The sequence below is a fragment of the Hetaerina americana genome, unplaced genomic scaffold (assembly GCF_022747635.1).
Source record: "Hetaerina americana unplaced genomic scaffold, ioHetAmer1.1.p SCAF_23, whole genome shotgun sequence".
Classification (NCBI taxonomy): domain Eukaryota; kingdom Metazoa; phylum Arthropoda; class Insecta; order Odonata; family Calopterygidae; genus Hetaerina; species Hetaerina americana.
In genome coordinates, this window is record NW_027286797.1 from 4031433 (window position 1) to 4052489 (window position 21057).

At 36.4% G+C, this 21057-nt stretch overlaps 1 protein-coding gene across 1 annotated transcript in view; it reads right to left on the reverse strand.

Moving 5' to 3' along the window:
- Positions 1 to 255: 255 nt before the first annotated feature.
- Positions 256 to 21057, reverse strand: part of LOC139689446 (ras association domain-containing protein 1-like) — an 81974-nt gene continuing 61172 nt past the window's right edge. The window contains exons 9-11 of the mRNA XM_071586574.1: positions 8796 to 8911; positions 3208 to 3326; positions 256 to 2429 (exon numbers count right to left, since the gene is read on the reverse strand). Coding sequence (XP_071442675.1) covers positions 2202 to 2429; positions 3208 to 3326; positions 8796 to 8911 — 463 coding nt within the window. The 3' untranslated portion in view covers positions 256 to 2201. The remainder of the gene's footprint in view (positions 2430 to 3207; positions 3327 to 8795; positions 8912 to 21057) is intronic.

Consider the following 21057-nt stretch of genomic DNA (forward strand, 5'->3'; position numbering starts at 1 on the left):
AAGTATAAAAGATACTAAGGAAACTGCTGCATTCAGGCAAAAATTAAAAATATATCTACAACATAATATGCTCTACTCGGTTGACAAATATCTCAACAAAATTCCGGACCAGTAAATTAATCCTCTGAGTTTATAGCAATTGTCATGATCCAATTCATGTTGGCGATCAATGACTTTCGTGACTCAATATTTCATGTGCATGTTACAGCCAATGTTCATGGATTTGTGCCAAATATTATGTACCTCTGAGCACCATTTCTTTTTTTTTTTGTATCTTAACTGAGCCTGTGTCTTTGCTCCTTTTTGACGTGCCTTATATCATGTGCATACACCACCCACCTGGTATTTTTGTATTGTGATCTCCGGGCAAATAAAAAGTACCATATTTTCCCATCGATAATGCGCACCTTTTGTATATAGTGCACCCTGAACTTTGTAGTTATCATGAATTTATATAGATACCGCGTGCCTAAGGCTTTATAGTTATCTTGAACGTGTATAGATGCCACGCATCTGTATATACATATGCGCGCATACAAATTATGCATAGAGAGTGTAAAAATATGTCTTTATAGGATGTGTGTATGTGTAAAAGTAAGTCTATATTTGGATTTTTTAAATTTTCATTGCATAAAGCGCATTGTCATTTTATCAATCATCTGAACATTTTTGTATAGATAACACACTCGTTATCGATGGTAAAATACGGCAATAATAATAATAACAAAAGAAAATTTGTAGTATTGTGGAGAATTTTGCTATGTGTTATTTATTAAATAGGGGATGAGGCATTATCTGGAATCTCATGCTGTGCAATGAAGAGACTTAAATTCCATCATCAAAAAACCATTGAAAATATCCAAAATTGTCACATCTCATGGTACTCATTGTTCATGCTAACACCAATTTATTTTTTCAAGCCTATTAGGATGAATTTTTTTCATGGACCATCACTCAGTAAAATTAGCTCATTGATATTATAAAAGTAATAACAATTTTCAACAGTTACAGGATAAAGTTGTCTAATAAAAACTATGTATATGGGATTATAAATGAGAAAATATTAAGTTCTTGACACTTCTCAAATGTAAAGAATGAGTTACAGTCACCCTTATAATATAATGGGTAGCCCATTATTAACATTGTTTGAAATTTAGCTTTGCACATGAATAACTTATAATAATAATAATACATATATATATATCCAAGACATGGATGAGTAACTGAATAATTCCATCACTTACTCGACTAACACTTACTTATTATAACAAAATGGGAAAAGTATTTTTGAAACATTTAAGAGAATGTAGCATGGGTAGGTAAGCTTGGATAAATTGTTGCAAAATTTTTAACAGAAAGAACTTCTGTATTTAAAGCCATAAAATTTACTTTGAGGTTCAGGAGTTTTAAAAATTACTAATTGCACAATTCATTATGATAGAATTGAATATATTTCATCACATAGTTTTCATCATCTACTTAATTCTTTTATTCATTATGGTTAATATAAATAAGTTTCATTACTCATATAATTTGAATCTTTGCAACTGTATTCGGCTTTATCAGACTTCATTATTATATGCAATACTCATTAATTTTCCCTACCGGCATTACAATTCTTGGTTAATAAACTTCCTGACCCAAAATATAATCGTGCCCAGGAAATAAGGGTCTTCAACATCACTCCAGAGAAATAACTATAATATGTAAAATATTGAATTTTATATTGCCTCTGTCTCAGATAATGCACTCAGCATTAACTGTAATGATATTAAAGCTTGTTACTGGAAGATATGCATCCACTCTAATTTTGCCAAAGCTGTAGTATTTTTGACATTCAACAAAGTACCAACTTTCGGCATTACAGCTTTTAAAATTCTACTGCATTTAGAATATGGTTCTTCAGTTACAGTTCACTCACTAAATCATAGTCACCAAAGTCCCAACAGACAACGAGAATCCTTGGTCTATTAACTGCAAAAGAAAATCCTGAAATCTACTCTGAAGCCACATATTCCTTCCAGGTCCTCATCACAATCTTGAGGCAGCTAACTACCACTGAGTGTGGTAACTCTATGGCTAACCACCCTATTACCTTTCATAGTGCATCACCATATAACCAGTATCCTTCAAAGTTGCATTTTTCCTTCTCGACCAAAATAATTTTTCTTTATTTGTGGCTAATGTTCCAATTTAATGGTTCATGATTTTCTTTCCCCTTGTTCAACAGTGCTACCACTTGAAATACCATCACGTGCATCACTTTCTGATGCATCAGTTTCAGTGTCATGCTTCAGTTTCTCCATTGCTTCCTGAAGCTTCAACGCCATCAGCTCATACTTCTGCTCCACCTTCTTCTTGTATTCTTCTTCTTCTCGGTCCAAAATCCGAAGGAAATTACCAAGCTCTGGGAGAGTGAAGGCTTCCCACTGAACACAAATAAGAGAGATAAAGTTAGCTGCATTATTTGATAAGATGGTCGGAGTGTTTGTCAATGACAGATTATAGTCATGGCAAGAAATTAAAGGGAAAAACATAATTGATATATTGTCTTGAATATTGTCAATATATTTAATTGCCATTACTTAATAACATATTCCACTTAAGCTTAGGCAAATCAAAAGTTAAAATTCTCATTAGCAAAGATGAGAGGGATTAAAAAGTCTACAGGAAATCTTCCAATAGTTACTTTTGTAGTTACCTGCACTTGTGGATCAATATAAGAGACTTTCAAAATGTAATGCATATGTCTACAATTACTTTAAAAAATTGTGCACCTAGTAATTTATCACACCTTTTTCATATCAAACACCCTTCACACAATGTAACAAGATGCCTTGGTATCTAAACTACCGAAAATACTGTGCTACAGATTTAGGGGTCAAAGCTCAAATCCCAACCAAGGCAAATGATTTTTGCAATAATGAATTATTGCACAAAGATGAAAGCAATGAAGGAATTTCTCAAACATTAATTAAATTGATATATTCAAAAAGTATCTTTTGATTATTGCCATTTAATTGAATTCCAATGTGTTAAATTTGCTTATATTTCATGAAATCAAACCTATTTTTTAAGATTGCTGGATTGATTAAAAATAAATTTAATGTTTTCAAGACACCAGTATGGACGAATTGAAAAACATTCTCATTGCTCAAAAGGTTGCATGTGAAGTTGTATCACAAAACAGGATTACAGTAAACTCACCAAGATGTCTTCTGTTTCATTTTCTTGCAGTGCAAACATTTTATTACAGTCTGTTAGCTGATGCCACTTCAGAGCTAAGATCAATGGTTTCTCATTTTCAGCTATTCTCCTCATTTTTGCTGAAAAATAAACATTGAGTCAATAGAGTTAACTGTAACTTGCAAATAAGGCGCACTAAATTCCACATCTTCTCATATAAACATAAACACAGAAGGCCTGATTAAATGAATTCAAATCATGATTTAGGTAGGCATCAAATTTACTCTGATTTTGAAGGCTTTAATGTCTATGTGCCCTGTAAAATTCTGTTTCATACTCTTAGGGGAGTACTATGATTTCAAAAAATGCAGGGTACTATGCATGTATTCTCAAGCATTCAATTGTGTTTCATTGAATGATATCTGTGACATTCAAAAATTGAAAATTTTAAAGTTTTATTCTACAGTTGGCAAAAAAAGTAAAACTGGCCAGGCCTTTAGCCTGACGTTGCCCTGTGTGCCCTCCCTCCCTCCCTCCCTCTTCCTCTGATGTTTCCAATCGATGCAAAGGGCAGGGTGACGAGGGTGACATTCATGTCCTACAAGGCCATTCAGGCTACATCTAGGACGCTTGGTTCTCCAATTGTAAATGATCTAGCTTTGTTTCCTCCTATCCTTACGCAGGAAGGTATAAATAAATGAAAGGACTAACTTTGTAGTTCCACACGAAAACTATTTATTCACACGACCCGGGTTTCGAAGTAAAACTTCATCATCAGGTGAGCTCTCTACATTTGCAGCCCTTCTTATATATACAGCCAGGGCGGGGGTGGGGTGGAGATAATCAGGAAGGTTTGGGAGGGGTAAAGTCAGGATTGGTTTGCGTGCCGGAGGGGAGGGCAGTTTGGCATCCCCTCCGCGATGTTGATGGAATGTGGAGCGGGAGGGAGAAGTCTACATTGTAGAGCTCTCGTGAGTCAGGGGATTAGAGAGGGTTAGATGAAGGGGAGGGGGCGGTGTCATCGGCCACCGTGAGGATTGGGACTTTAAGGAGGGGAGAGTGGGAGGCATACAGAAATTCGTTAACAATATTTTCATTTAAACAAACACTATTTAAAATTTCTAAATGTTCTAAAGCATCTAATCTATAGCCTTTGCTTTCAACATGTAAAATTTCGAAATCAAAATCACTTATATGGTTATTATCAATCAAATGCTTTGCGAATTAAGAGTTCATCTTTTTATTTCTTGCACATGCTTGATGCTCCTTCACTCGTTCTTGGAATTCCCTCCCTGTCTGTCCGATGTATATTGCCCCGCAATCACACTTTAGCTTATATACTCCACTCTTTTCCTTATATGGGATTCTGTCCTTTGTGTGGGAGAGCAGGAAGGTATGTTCTCTTTCATGGTCATCTTTATTATTTTGGTACTTGTTTCAATACATATTAGTAGTTTTTCACCTTCCCATCAATTTTCCCTAGGACAATAAATCTCGCCGTACTATTGAATGTCTTTCTGAATATCCTCCATCAACACTTTTATCAGGACACCAAGAATTTTTATATTTATTGGACTCACTGATATCTGATCCATAGTGATGGTTGCTAGGGTTATCTGTGAATTTGGAGAAGGTAATTTCTTAGCTTTTAATCCCTTTAGTACCTGCCCTTACATCACATTCCTGACCTGATGGCCACCCAATCTATCACCCGCAGCTCAAACTCAGTGGAAGTTCCACCAACATTCAACAGGTGTACTGCAGAAACAAAGCATCATAAGACTATCCACTGAGTAATGAAGCCCTGTGAGCCAACATTTGCCCATTTAATTCTCACCCCATCCCTCTTCTTCCCTAATATCATTTACAAAACTATAAACACAGTTATTCACCCAAAGGTCGGATTGATAGGTGATGGTAGAGTTCACCAAGAACTAAGCACAATCGTATTTGTAATTCACACATGAGGGAAGGGGGGCCAGATCCTTTCCCTGTGCCGCCCATGGTTTCTAAGGAAGTTCTGGTACCTGAAAAACTACACAGCTCAGGTGAAGCTGAGGGTGCACAGAGGTGTGCCCAGTAATTGAATCCGGGCCCTCCGGACAGGTGCCCAGCACTACCTCAGGACTGCCACATCCCTATCACTTCATTGTCATTGGCCATTGAAATCGCTCCAAAAATAATATTCACATTTGGCCAAAATGGAGAGATCCTGTTTATCATTAGCAGCCCTGCAGAATAATTATAATAAAACAGAAATCCTCTTCTTGGCTCCCATCTTTTTGATCTTTCTGCTGATGTCATAGCTGACTCTATTCTTACTCAAACCAGCTAAAATCTCCACGATATTCAGGAGAGTGGACAGCTACACTGATAGCATAGTACTCCATGAGGACCTCGGTCCCACCTCTGATTGGTGCTCTCCTTGGAAGTTCAACATAAATATTATTGAATCTAAGGACCCTATGTTCACTTTACATGCCAATTCTCAGAATTCCTCAAATCCTTTCTCTGGCCTGCCAATTCTGAGAGTTATATTTCACAATATAACTGAACTATTTTTTTATTACAAATTCACCTTTGCCCTGCAGATGAATAGAGTTCCTCAAATCATTTCTTTCAATGATTTCTTATGTGTAATCACTGAAAACAGCAATCTAGTAGCTCTCACATTGATTTTTTTGGTTGCATTCTTCCTATACTGGATTTTTGTTCCCTCGTATGGTTGATGACATGCCCCATCTAACTAAAAATCTTAAGCAAGCCACTGGACTTTTTCTCACCCAAATGGCTGAACCATCTTCCTTCTCTAAATTATATTAGAGAGTTACTCTGTGAACTTGTAATAATAAATCATAAAGAGAAAATTACAGCATCATAAATAAAATAAATTTTTCTACGAAATCACGAATGGCCACATATCTAACCAATTCTTTCCCATTTGGTCTCTTCATGTTTCTGTTTACAAAAACTTGAAATCCATTACGGTTCCAATTGCTGTCTTCCCATACTCCAAAGATCCCTTTCCAACCAAACACTCAATCAACCAAATTCCATCAACCTCAATTTTCAATTTTAATGCATAATGATGAAGTTTTCACTATCTATCCTTGAAACCTTTTGTCACTTCATCATGTTATCAATGTTTTCTTGAATTGGTGTGTCAATTTGCAGTTCCTAGTTCCACCATTTCTTGGGTCTAGAATTGAAACCAGGATCAAAATAAAAAGCATCTGTTCCAGAACTGATATTTCTACTGAACTATGTGAATTTCACTCACTAAAACCTCTTATCAGATCATGACATCCATCATAGCATAATAAAGATTCCATAAAACATTTTTAGATGCAAGCATTATACCTGGTAGCCCTTTATACATGTAGTCGGCACTCACTAAATCAAAATGTCCCAAAAAAATCATCTCGTAAAACTACACAAGAATTAACTTTAAGATAAAGGAGCCACTCAAAAATGACGAACAATATCTGGACATACAGTTTCACCTACTATGCATTCTAATTTATCAATTCATTCCTCACAACATGCGTAAATACAGGTGTTGCCTTAAATAAGCATTTAACATGGATCGAGAGCTAGTTTGTTGAATAGAGGACTTCCTAAGTTCCCACTCAATTAAATATTTTGCCAAATATATATAGGAGTCATTTTCTGCTGAAAAGGTAACATGAAATCACATCTCGTGTCTTGATGTACCATGTGCACTATGTTTGATTATTGTTCGCTATTTCAAAAGTTGGCAACATGGAATAGTCACAAGATGGGTGACACTTGCATTGCGTTTGTGAATAAAGCCATCCCTTGACATATAACAAACATTACATTTACAAGCAGTAGAAAATATTTCCTGTCATGCAATATGTAGTTGCTACATTTTCCATGTGGAAGTGGAATAACTGGGATTTTTATAAGGCAGAATTATTATTTCCTTTCCATTCCAGATAATTTCACTGTACCTATATCTTAGTAAAAATATTTAATAATAAAATTGGACATGTGGTCCACAATTGTTCTTGGTTGCTCAGACCTATAAGAGTTATATGAAATATTTCTCTAAATATGAAGAATAATGAGGTCCTTGGGCACCCAAATTTTCAATGCTCACCAATAAGTAACAGTACTAAATAAATCACCAATTGGCATAAGAACAATATATATCATAGCTATTAATTGAATAGTAAACAATTGATATACGATGCAAACTTAGGCAAGCACACCTTACTAATTTATGTACCATCCTTTTGCTTATTGAAATAACTCCTGCAACTAGCATTAATTAATTTATTTATTCAGCATTAATTCAAAAACAGCACTTTTTGCCCTTTACATTGGAGTATTAACAAGGATTAATACATAACAATGGACACAATTACAAACACCCAAGCCCAAGGTGGAGGAAACAGCCACCCAGGAAGGGAATTGAACCAGCAACCTTTGGGTTGGCAAGGACATTACCTCACTGCCACTGGGGCCAGAATATTAAATGAATTGAGGGGAAATGATAAATCAGAGTTTTCACTAACGACCAGGTATGCATACATAATTTATCCAAAAAATCAATCGTACAAGCCAGGATCTTCTTTGAGTTGTTTAGTTAAATCAACCACTTTATTATCATTATACATATTGAAATGTAATGAAATAATTTACTTTGTAATTCATTACAAAGTCAATTATTTCATTACATTTCAATATGTTATGCAAATTCCACAAAGTTACGCCTGAGACAACAAATATCATTATACAGTTCAACTTGCTACTTATTAAGACACCTGTATGAAACTACAAGTAAAACTGTACTACTCAATTTGTACTATGGGGAAATTTATTCAAATATAACCTTCAGTATAATATTATGGGGATCAGCTGCTATTTCTCAAACCATCTTTAAAATGCAAAAGAAAGCTATTAGAATCATCACCAGGAAACCTCACAATGCTCCACCAAGGCCTATTTTCCATGAATTAAATTTGCTACCACTCCTGTGCATCTACATTATGTTATTAACTCTATATATAAAAAATAACATTGGTAACTATTCTCTTGATTGGTAACTAACTCTGCCTATCATCATCATTACACCAGAGGCAGGAATGACTTCCATTATGGGAATATAAGAACTAAAGCATTGAAATTAGGACCCAACGAAATGGGCATCAGATTATATAACAAACTACCCAAAAGTATCAAAGGCTACAAAGGGAACAGCTGCATTCAGGCATAAATTAAAAAGATATCTACAGCGCAATATGATCTACTCAGTTAACGAATATCTCAACAATATCCCCAACCAGTAAGTTCATACTTTTAGTTTCTAGCAATGGTCATGGTCTGATTCATGTTAATGATTAATGATTTTTCTGAATTTGATGTTACATGTGCATGTTACAGCCAATGTTCATGGGTTTGTACCAAACATTTATGTTATAATGAGCATCATTTCTTTTATGTATCTTAACCGAGCCTGTGTCTTTGCTCCTCTTTGACGTGCCTTATATCATGTACATACACCACCCACCTGGTATTTTTGTATTGTGATCTCTGGGCAAATAAAAAGTAATAATAATAATAATATTACAAAAAACACTCACCTTTATTTACATCACCATCTTCATAAAATCGCTCATACAGAGCAAATTTTCTCGGATTGTCCACAACCTTGAATTTTTTCAGCAGTGCAACAACAACTTCATGTGTGGTGGTTTCACTATAAAAAAATTATATTAATTAAAAATTTTTTACTTGGGACACAGTTTCACTTGCTAGTATCAAAATTTCAAATTTTGATCATCACACAAACAAAATGGATTGACAGTTGAATGGCAGAATGATAAAAAGGAACCTAAGGTGTAATCACAATTTAGAATAACTTCCAGGGCAATGAATATTTTTCTCACAAAATAAGGAAAGTATGATATAAAGATCATCCACTACTATGGTAGATATTTGCCAAACTGAAGGGAATTGATTTTTTTTTCAAAATAGAAAAACAATTCCATTGGTAAAGAGAGACCTTACATGCACATTTTCACAGAACACAAAAATACTTAAAAGCCATAAACACAGTAATCAACCGAAGGTCGGTTGGGTAAGTGATGGTAGAGTTCACCCAGTGCAAGGCCCGACTGCGTGTGAAATTCACACATCAGGGTGGGGGGCCAGTTCCTTTCTCTGTCCTGGTTATGGTTTCTCAGGAAGATCTGGTACCCAAAAAATCACACAGCTTGGGTGGAGTTGAGGGTGCCTCGAGAGGCTTTCCTGGGAATCAAACCAGGTCCCTCCTGTCCGTAGTCCAACCCCTGGACTCCGCAACCCATCACAAACATACAATGAAGCTCAATTGGTCTCCATAAAATCATTTTAATACATTGTGCAATAAGACGAACATTTGGAAAACCTAAATGCTGTTCGTGAATGCAACAATTACCACTCATTAAAGATTAAGCTCACTGAAGATTAACTTTCAAGCTATCAGTAACACGCAAAAAGGTTTCTTGAGCAGTGCAATTAAAGCTGAATAAGCTACAAAACCAAATAATACCCTGTAAAAGGTTTTCACTTTGACCACTAATCTACAAACTCCATGATCCTCCCATTCAAGGTCACTTAGCATTAAACCTACACTTTCACTCGTTCTTACTCATTTTCCATATACTAAGTGGCTTCACTCGGCACAGCTTCGACTATATCAATCAACTATCACTGATAAGGACACCATATTGCACAATAGTACAGTAAAACATACATGATAACAGCTTCCCGCAATGGGAATACCAATTTTTATGGTTTTCGAATGTAGACCATACTTTGCTGAGCGAGGGTAACAATTCCATTTTATTCAGTTTCCTTGAGTTACTGTTCTCACAATAAGTGTTAAATTGAAAAGATCATTCATGAGAAAAATAATAATAACAAGATAAGACATTTTGCCAAGTCCATTGGCTCCCAATAAAAATTATTTATCACTTTGAACTGAATTGTTCAACTTAAATAATGGGTTAATTTTTAAAGTCTTAATGTCATATAAGATGAGTCTTGACAATGTACTAGCATGATTAAAAAGAAGTCACTACAATCCTAAAACTGCTGAATCCCTTAGCCTGAGAAATATTTCGGGCCCTCCAGTCAGTAGTTCTATGCTCTACCCCTAACTACTGCATTAGTGCTAGTACTAATGCACAATTTTGATTTCTCATGGCAAGGTGGAACTTTTTGGATACATTGGAAGTTGTTGCATTTCATTGTCCTTACATTTGCAGGATATCTCCATACCATATCTGAAGAAAAATTTAACCGAAACATATATTTTAATTATTTGCTTTTAGTGGGGATTCAACACCAACAACACAATTATACAGGATGTGATTTCACGGAACATTAAATTTGGCATTGGAGAATTTAGAGAAATTAAGTGACATTTAATACCCTGACCAATTGACTAAACTGTCCATTATCTTTTTACATCACACCACAGTCATCTACGGCAAAAATATGCTATACAGTAAAAGATCATCTGAAAAAATAGAACAGAGGAGTCCATCAAGTCTGAAAGATAATTGATAAAAACGGAAATGGGGATAGCTACACTTCCTTGCAAAAAATGGTGAAAACATTGCATGGTGTGGTCAATAGTAAGTTGTTCAAATATCTTACAAGCAACTGCTGTCAGACTATATGGTCTATCGTTCTTCATTAGTGCTTATTTACCCAATTAGTGATGGGCACACAACTGCGGAAAGACAGCAAACAACATTTATTGGTGGAGATGACAAATAAAACTGTCAAGATTTCATAGAATTTTCACAATACATACACCAAGTTTCAACATTTATGAAGAGATGACTTCAGCCCCACAAGACTTTTCACTATAGTTTCCTTATTTTAAACATAAGACCCAACATTCTTACTGTATAAGGTAGGGAGTCATTTTAAAACTTGGGGGTACCTCAACCAAAGGCATACAGAAGATAGATGCCTGTAAAATAAGAATTAGAACTCCTTGCACGAACTGCCATCACTCAATACTAGCTGCTGCCCAGTTAGATGCAATGAAGAAATGATATTAGCACAAGGGTGTACCCAGGATTTGAACTAGGGTGAGGCAGCTCATATTTGATCAGAGATGGGGCTGAGGAATGGCAGTGGCATGTTATTCTTACAAAATAAAACTCAAAATTTGGGAAAAAACAATTTTATTAGTCTTTGTAAACATAAATGCTACATTGCTATAATCTTATTATTTTTTCTTATATGCACAGAAAAAGGACATGAAAGTCCAGTGCATGGATCACTGGGCAACAGGCCTGAGGGCCCGGGTTGATTCTGGATAATGGCTGCGCACCTGAAGCTTCAAACAAGCTGTGCAATATTTTGGGAATACCAGATCTTCCTGGGAAACCATACGCAGCACAGGGAAAGGAACTGGCCCACAACCTACTCATGCGTGCATTTCACAGCTTGTTCAGCTTAGTACGAGGTGAGTTCTATCCTCATACAGATATATCAAACCAACCTTCAGATTAATTCCTGTGGTTTGGAAACACATATTGTTTAGTTTTTAGGCTAATCTTTTTCTTGGGTTTGTTGAAAACTTGTGTTACATTTTTTCTGTCAATCTCTTAATTTTCTTTGTCTAAATTCTAATGCTTGTTCATTGGACACAACCTGGTAAGCCTTTCCACCCACACCCATAGTGCCCCTGATGCTGGTCTTCAATTTTTAAAGCATACTGAAAGATTGATCTATGGCCACCACTATTGTGTTGAATGCTGCTCCAAATTGAGAGTGCTTGCCACATGGTGAGAAAACACATTGGTTTCAATGGAAAAGTGAATGACTTTTTTGTCCTTTTAATGGATGACAGTTACATTATTCTTCTTCCACAAGTTATGCCACAGGTTCAATTCTGCAGTGCCATCTTCCAAACCATAAAGCTCTGTGAAGAAAACTGTTCTGTTCAGATGTTAGAAAAGAAGAATTGACCCCATGGGCAGCGACGTCCACAGATTCCATCACAGGAGCGTGATGGTTGCCCGGTGCCAGCTTAGATGAGCTTGGAATTCCAGTTTCATCATTTCTCTTGTGTGGCCACTGCTACTGCTCAGTAAGTTCTTCCTTCTTAAGAGGGGCATTATGTAGGGGGGGTTTCTGCTCCTTGAGGCTCCTTCAAGCATATTTCCTTGAAGCATTTATATTTGCTTATTGTTCTTATTCTGCTTGCTGAATATCTTTAAGGCTCTGTTTATTTCAAATGCCTGACTGACAGAACAATAAAATAAACAAATACTTGTAGCATGGTTTTGTCACTGTTCAGCAGCTATTTTAAAATTCTGTTATTTTATTGGACTAGTTTTTAATTTATCAAATATTTAATATTTAGGACATTTTTAATCATAACATTTTTATGCTCATTCATTAATATTATGTGGGATCTTTTTTAATAGTTTGGCATTTTCATCTAATTAGTTAAACTTTATTTCAGTTCATTCATTATTTCAATTAATATAGTTAGATCATTCATTAGACAGATTTAAAATTACCTCTTTATTATGATTATTTAAGTTGGAAATCCTGTTTTGCAAATGTGTGGTGTTATCTCCCATTTTGCTTGTGAAACTCTACACCCAATGCAGTTCAATTAGATTACTACTGAGTTTTTTTGGCACCAATGGCTCCATAGGGTGTAAATCGTTTACCCAGGAAGAAGTTCAAATATTACCGCTATTAATAAATACTGTTTTTTCACTTTTGAAAGTTCATCAAAAATTTTGTTTGCCTCAAAAACCCTACAGCATTTGATATTGAGATAAAGAAAAGATATCATAGATTCTAAAAGGCCAAATCTATTTAAAAGCTGTTTTTAATATTTCTACTAAGAGACATAAGAAAACCATTGATTAATTGCTGGATGTTACTTCAACTGATGAGTATTAAATAATAGATGCTATGATTTTCCTTATAATAGGTAAGTTATGTGGGGCTAACTGGATATGCCATCATGAGGATTATTTTTCACTTTAGTCAAGTTATTGCAGAATACAGTACTACAAAATATAAAGTCATTTGGGGCTAACAGGCATAGTACATGTAGTGGCTAATAATAGAGGTATGAAACAGAAAAGAAGCAAGCATATTTTTATTGTTTAATTTAGGCATATTACAACAACCATTAAATATCAACAATAGCATGTAGCATGAGGAAGATTATGTTGAAATTGGCTTTACTTGACTAACATCTTTAAATATGTCCAGAAGATTATGTATTAAGTTGTAGGAGATAATGAAATCCCATGAGGAAAACATGGGAATGCATACAGCGCTGATTGAGAGGGAATGTAGGCACGATAGGGGCCTAGTGATGCTGGTTGGCACAAGAGGAAGGAGTGAAGTGCCATACATAAAAATGGCAGCAAATTATTGCCTAAAGCAAGGAATTGCTGCAATTTACTGAGCTGCTGCAGAGAAATGAAGAAGGGGATGTGAAGGATATAAATAAGTTGCACATGCAAAGTAGGCAACTTCAAGAAGTGTAAACAAATCAGTGCTTACAGAAGGAAAAACAACTGCAGACATAAGGAGTATTATTATGCCAACTCATCACTGTGGACACCTGCATCACATTAAATGTCATAAATTCTTCCTGCCCTGCAATTGAAATATCCATTAGTAATTTGGCAATGGACCTGTACAAATCGTTAACTAATATTGCATCTTGCGTAGTTGACATCATGTTCTCTTTCTTTCAAACTAACATTTATTTTCATTCTCAAATAACTGTTATACCAGTACTGAAAACATATTCCTTTTGTGACTCCTCTAATTACCAGCACTTTCTATTTCATCAACTCTCTCAAAAGTCAATGTGAAAGTTGAAATGCAATCAATTAATTATGTGAAACAAGTTATTTACAAATCAGCAGAATGGTTTTAGAAAAGCTCCTGCTAAACTGAATATTACCATTTAATAAATAATGTCTTTCACTCATTTAAAAATTAACAAGTTAGCTTGGGATTTTTTCACATCAACCAATATTCTGAAATGGGATGATCTTCTCCCATGGCTCCATATTGGGGCAAATTTTTTCTGATAGGTGACCTCTCATGTATCTTGTCATTCCCCATTTTTACTCATATATACCCCATTTCTACCCTCTTGGTATCATGACACCTTTCTTCATATTTTTACATATTACCTCTGTAAAGAGCAATCCAACTTAACTTACTTTGAATGCAATCACTCTCCATAATAATGATATAACTTGACATTAAAATCACATCACCATAATTGAATTCTTATCAAGTTGAGAGACAAAAAAACACAACTTTCCAAAAATAAATTATGGGCGAACCCACCCTAATCCTTAAAAAATATCGTACAACTCTGGACAAACCTACTTTATTTTAATTAGCACTGTTTCCCTGGATTTGTATAGGATTTTGATGGAACTTGGTATTGCACACTATTGAATTCCTTAGCCCTAACTAGCATGACACAAGATATCTTTAAACCTCAAACTCAATATTATACAACCTCATTCTTTAGCTCTATAAAATTACTGCCTCCCTCCATCCAAAATTCATATTTTTACCCCCTCTCGACCTCACTTTCCCAGTATTCTACCCTCTATTACCATTTTCACCAAACACAACAACCTCCCAAAAATAAAAGGTAGAACATATTATTCAGCATTATAAAAAATTGCGTAGAATGATTGATTATGATATGAGAGACATATGAAGCCAGAACTATTAGACAAAAGTGACAGTGCAAACCAAATGCAGCCTACAATATGCAAGTTAACAATTGCTTGTCTTACAAATGTAAATAAAAGATAAAAAGTATTTAACCGAGTTTAATTAATTATGCTCATGGAAAACATGGATGCTGTATTGTTTAAAGCTTGGGCATTTTCTATTCTAGTTTGTTTTACATACAACACTTACTTGGGTGGTTTACTAAAAGCGTACTATTTATTCCCCACAAATCAAGCGTTAGCATTATAAAACACAAAACTCAAATTGAAAGCTCCCATGTCGCTAGAACTTACTTGGTTTGACAAATATGCTACACCTTAAGATGCAAGACACCTGTAGATCCAAACAAATCTTACCAGTATAATGCAAGGATGGAATTTGGACCCAATGACGTGTCTATTAACAAAGCATACCTAAACCCAGAGCAGTGTCTACTTGCTTCCATAGTCCCTTCACTGAACAGAAATACTTTAACATCCTTGACGAATAACTCATGCAAGCTGCCTTCTTCAGCTTTTGTAGCAAAAGGCACTTAATATCTATGTGGATAATTCTTCAAGTTCTCCTTTGCCATCCCTGGTAGGAAACAATTAGATCACATTGATATCGAGCCATTTTTATTCCAGCATACTAATACATGGCATGCTTTAAACTGCTATTACTTATTAAACTAACCTTTTTAGATACCAAAGGGAAACACTCGAATGTTTTCAATTATCTGAGTCGCCCCTTTTGCATGTGGAACTCATTTACTTGGTCTTTACACCCCCTTCTAAATTCTTCTGCATCACCCCAAACACTTACAGCACTTCCATGCTTAAGACTCTGGTTTTCCGCACCATTTGAATAATTTGTCTCTTCACCCCTTACTCTTGCCCCAAGCAGCATAATTAGCCCCCCATTATACATGCACTCTCTAAGTATCTCATCATCTCCTCAAAATTAAAACACATTCTTCCAGACAGTGTTATAGCTGGAAATCAAGTCATTCAAAATTGGCACTATCCTTCCTCATATGCTGAATCTACTTCAAGATTAGCAGCCATATTGGAAGATGATGCCCGCGATATTTGTGCCACTCATGGTGATTTCAGTCCCAAATAAGAACCCAGAAACATACAAATGAATTTTACTAGGCATGTAAAATTTGACTTCCTCACTTCACAAAAACGTTACCAAAAATTGCCTATATGCTCACACCATCATCTTGAAAAATCAATGATATTTTATTTTTAAAATCATATTGATTCAACTAATTTTTATTGATAATTCTAGTTTTCGCCCAATTGCAGAGAAAGAATATGATGATCCAGGTAAAATAAGATTTAAGCAATATTACAATGAAAAATACTTTAAATTGATGATTAATTGAATTAACATCATTTAAATTTACAAAGATACATATTTACCCAACAAATATTGGCTTTAAAAATACAGATTGAACAGAAAAGGTTGTCCCTTGTTTTAAACATAAAATGGTATTTCAAGCATGGAAATCCATTCATTTTCAGCTGAGATACTTTCATTTTTGATAGAGCATCCCTATCCTCTGGCTCTAAAAATTTCTTGCTCTTCTATGGCAAACATGAATACATTGCAGGTACCATGCAGTGTGGGGGCATGTTAGTCTGATGGGTAGAGCATTGGACCACTAACCAAATGGCCTGGGTTGGATTCCCTAGGCATGCCTTTGGGCACCCTCTGCTTCACCCAAGCTGCATGATTTTTCTGGTACCAGAACTTTCTGAGTAACAATAGATGACACAGGGAAAGAAACTGGCCCCCACCCTACTAATAAGTAAATTTCAAAAACCGTTGGGCTGAGTATTAGATGAGCTCTACCCTCACCTATCAAATCAGCCTTTGAGTAGACAACTGTTTCTTTTTACCATATGGCCTATAGCATGTTTTGCTTCATGTATTTAGAATATACATTTTGCAGATTCATAAGGAATCACATGTGACCATCAACTGCAATGATACAAGTACACAGAAGCTGGCTTTCTTCAGTACAGTCCATGAAGTACAGAAGCATAGCTTCTTCATCTGAATATTACCATTTTCTAGTCTGGTAAACTAAATATGATAAGAGTAAATTCTTCTATCTACCCTTGATTAATCTGAATCCCTCTAATATGACTACAACATAGACATGCACTAAGTATTTGCAAAACAAGAATTTCATAAGCATAACTCAACAAGTGTGATGCTTGTGCAACCTTTTCTCATTAAAGCAATAGACATTGTTTATGCACCAATGATGACTGTTGAATTAAGCAATTTCATGGTGTTTCAGGGCCTTCTAGTGTTTCAAGGAGATGGACTCACCAAAAGTATCTTGATAGTTTAGTAAGTGGAAAGTATTGACAACAGTATGCACAAAATTCATTGATGCATTGTAACACTTCTTGATTTTTCACCAGACAAATCAAAGTAGCATGTTGGCCTGACAAGATTTTCAGTTAAAAAACTAGGCAAGCTTTGAAATGATTTTTAGATGTTTAATACATTAATCCCCATTTATCCATGTAGCACTAATTTAGTTCTTTGAGAAATGGGCTTGTTTCTAATGAGACTAAACTGTAACAGTTCATTTATATTTGTAGAATGATTACCGTAAGATTCATCAAGATGGCATCTGATTTTGGCCAAGTGCAGCTGTTTGTTCTAAAAAGTTTTTCCACTCTCACTGTCATACATTTTTATCATCAGCAATGGCATTGTGCAGGTCAATCAAGAGCAGCTGCTAAAGCATACGTAGTATGTGCAATCATTGCACGAACTGGTGCAATCTTGGGGCCATTACACGGATTATAGCCCCACCCACTAGCGGCGCTAGTTGCCTGAGACCCAATGAGCCGTCTGTGCTTGGCAGATCGTCAAGCTGTGTGTATGGAGCCAGTCATATTTGGGTCTGTTGTCCTACTTTTTACTGTTAGTCGAAAATAGGTATTGATGCAATAACGGAGCGATGAATCAACACCAAGTTTTTTGGTGAATTGCGGTAAAAGTTATCACGAAATTATTGGCAGCTGTTTACAGTGAAAATGCTCTGAAGAAAACATCCGTTTTCAAGTGGATTAAGCATTTAAAGATGGCCAACAAGATGCCAAGCATAATTCAAGGCCAAGACGACCTTCTACCACCTGTGTTGACAACAGCATTGATTGTGTGCGGTCCCTTGTACTTACCGATCGTCAAAAAACTGTCTGAATGATAGCTGATGAACTAAATTTAGGAAAATCAAGAGTGCACACTATTTTAACTGAGCATGATGGATAGATCCTTAACCATGACAATGCACCCGAACATTCAGCATTGATTGCTTGTCAGTTTCTGGCAAAAATTCAATCACCATCCTTGATCATCCTTATTCACCAGATTTCGCCCCTGGTGACTTTTTCTTATTCCTAAAATGCAAAACTGTGATGAGGGGACATCACTGGGAAGATGTGGACACAATAAAACAAGAAATGATGAGTCAACTAAAAAGCCTAACTGCCGAGGACTTCCAAGGGTGCTTTAAACAGTGGAAAAGAAGATATAATAAGTGCAGAGCAATGAATGGAGAGTACTTTGAAGGGGACAAAATCGATGAAGACTAAATTTAGCAAAATAAAGTTTTTATGGCCTCAGTTTGCGTGTTTATTGGACAGAGTCGTATCATATGCAAACATTTGGATGGTAACTTTCTTAAGGAATATTTGGAATCCGACTTTGACCTAGATAACTTTGTTCTAAGAATGGTACTTTTAGAACTGGAACCAAGTGAAGTCTGCTTGGCACCCAACACACAATATGCAGTCTGAAAATATTGGCTGTAATCTAAATGTAAATCTGGATTATACTGCAATCAATAGAGGTCATTTACTATACGTAAGAGCAAGACATGTTACATATGGGGATGTATTGGATGGATATTAAATTTACAGTCAGTAATTATGGCCAAAATGACACCACTGTCTTTTAAGGCTAACCAAGATACATTACAATGAAGATTCTAATTGATACAGCTAGGAAAGAGCACAAAATTACACAAGATTTTAATATAACAGATGCATATGGCTTATTCTGAAAGTTATTTTCACTTCAATTCCCAAAACAAATCTCATTTCATCAAAAAATTAGTGCAGAAGATAAGAAGACAAATTTGAAATATCCTGCTGAGTTAATCAGGTACTCTTATAGCAATAGCTGATTTGAATTTTGCTCCAAGCATCACTCTTTACTCTAAAAACTAACATTCCTCATAGAAACCTTCAGAAATTGTGTTGTATCTAGAAATAATATTTGAGAAGTCGCTGGTAGATCACAAGGTTCCCCGAGATTGTAAAACGGCTAGGGTAACACCAATATTTAAAAACGGAGACATGGAGGAACCAAGTAATTACAGAACTATTTCCCTCACATCCATTTCGTGCATGGTTATGGAGCATACATATGCTAGTTTGATTGTAAGACATTTCGATTATCAGAAATTATTAATGATAAATCAACATAGTTTCCGAAAAGGTAGATCCTGGGAGTCAAAACTTGTGCTTTTTGTTCATGATATTCTTACTTCGGGAGAGAGCAATTTTCCAGTGGACATGATATTTATAGATTTTAAGAAACCCTTCGAAAAAGTACGTCATAGTATACTACTCGCAAAGCTAGAAGCATATGGCATACATAAAAATATCCGTGGTTGGATTAAAAATTTTTCAATGGTCGGGTTCCAAGAGTGGTGATATCGTAGATGGAGTTAGCTCAAATGTAGTAGAAGTTACTTCAGGTGTTCCCGAAGCAAGTGTCATCCGACCTCTTTTACTCCTACTTTTCGTTAATGACATTGACTCTGTAGTCACTAGTAAGATGCATTTATTTGCAGATGATCCAGTGGTTTACCGTGATATCTATGATCCTGAGGACACAGCTGCTTTGTCAGACGACATTAATGCTATACAATGCTGGGGCAACACTTGGCAATTAGAATTAAACTTAAAAAAGTGTGTAGTCATAAATTTTTGGAAAAAGAGCAATTCCCACCCGAATGAGTACTTCATTGGGAACACCAAAATGAAATGCATAGACTCAATTAAATATCTAGGCATTACCCTCACTCATGATCTCTCCACGGGGAAACACACATGGGGAATACGTGGACATGCTAACAAAAAAGTAGGACTAATTAGAGAGGAGAACTTGGTAAATGTGATGAAAAGGTCAAAGAGAGCTTGTTGCATCCCTGTGTTCTGCCGCATGATTCATCGGCCAAGTAATGGCGTGCGTACGAGCACCTGAGTCACCGCTGCCGACTCGATGTGGACATAGGCCCACAGTGATAACTGGTGACTCGCCGTGGACTACGGACCAGTGGTTGATGCCGAACCCCCCCCCCCCCTTTCTGCCTGGAGAGGGATGTTGATAACGATGAGGGGTGACTGATGAAGGAGCCAGTCTGGGACTCAAGATCAGAGAGGAAGGTTAGGCTGGGCCCCTTCTTCTGGTTGGAAGCGCCAAGCAGAGGGGATATACAGGGTTCGTCCGGAAAATAAGTGTACTGACTCCTGGGCTGGGCGCGCCGCTCCAGGCGCGCCCAGCACCGCTCTGACGGGCTGCGATTGGAGGGGGGTATGTTGGCAAGCGACGCTGAAAAAGGCAGTCGGCTCTGAGCTGTGGTGTAGTGAGGAGCTCTGTTAACGCGAACCTCCACGCTCGACCCACGTCACGGAACGCGATGCCGAAGTTTTTGGAGCAGCGTTATTCCATCAAATTTGCGGTAAAGCTTGGGAAATCGTCTACCGAAACTGTCGGTATGATTAACCAGGCTTACAGGGAGTCAGCCATGTCCAGAAACATTATCTTTCGGTGGCACAAGATGTTCGTGGAGGGCAGAGAAGAGGTCGACGACGAGTCTTCGAGAGGTTCCCGATGATGCCTTCGCGGGAGCGTTCCAGGAATGGGAACGCCGCTGGAACAAGTGTATCGACTCACAAGGGTCCTATTTTGAGGAATATTAGCTTAAGATATGTAAAAGTGTAATAAATTTTTTTTCCTGAGCTCAGTACACTTATTTTCCCGATGAACCCTGTAGAATACATTGCTCTAAACTCTGTT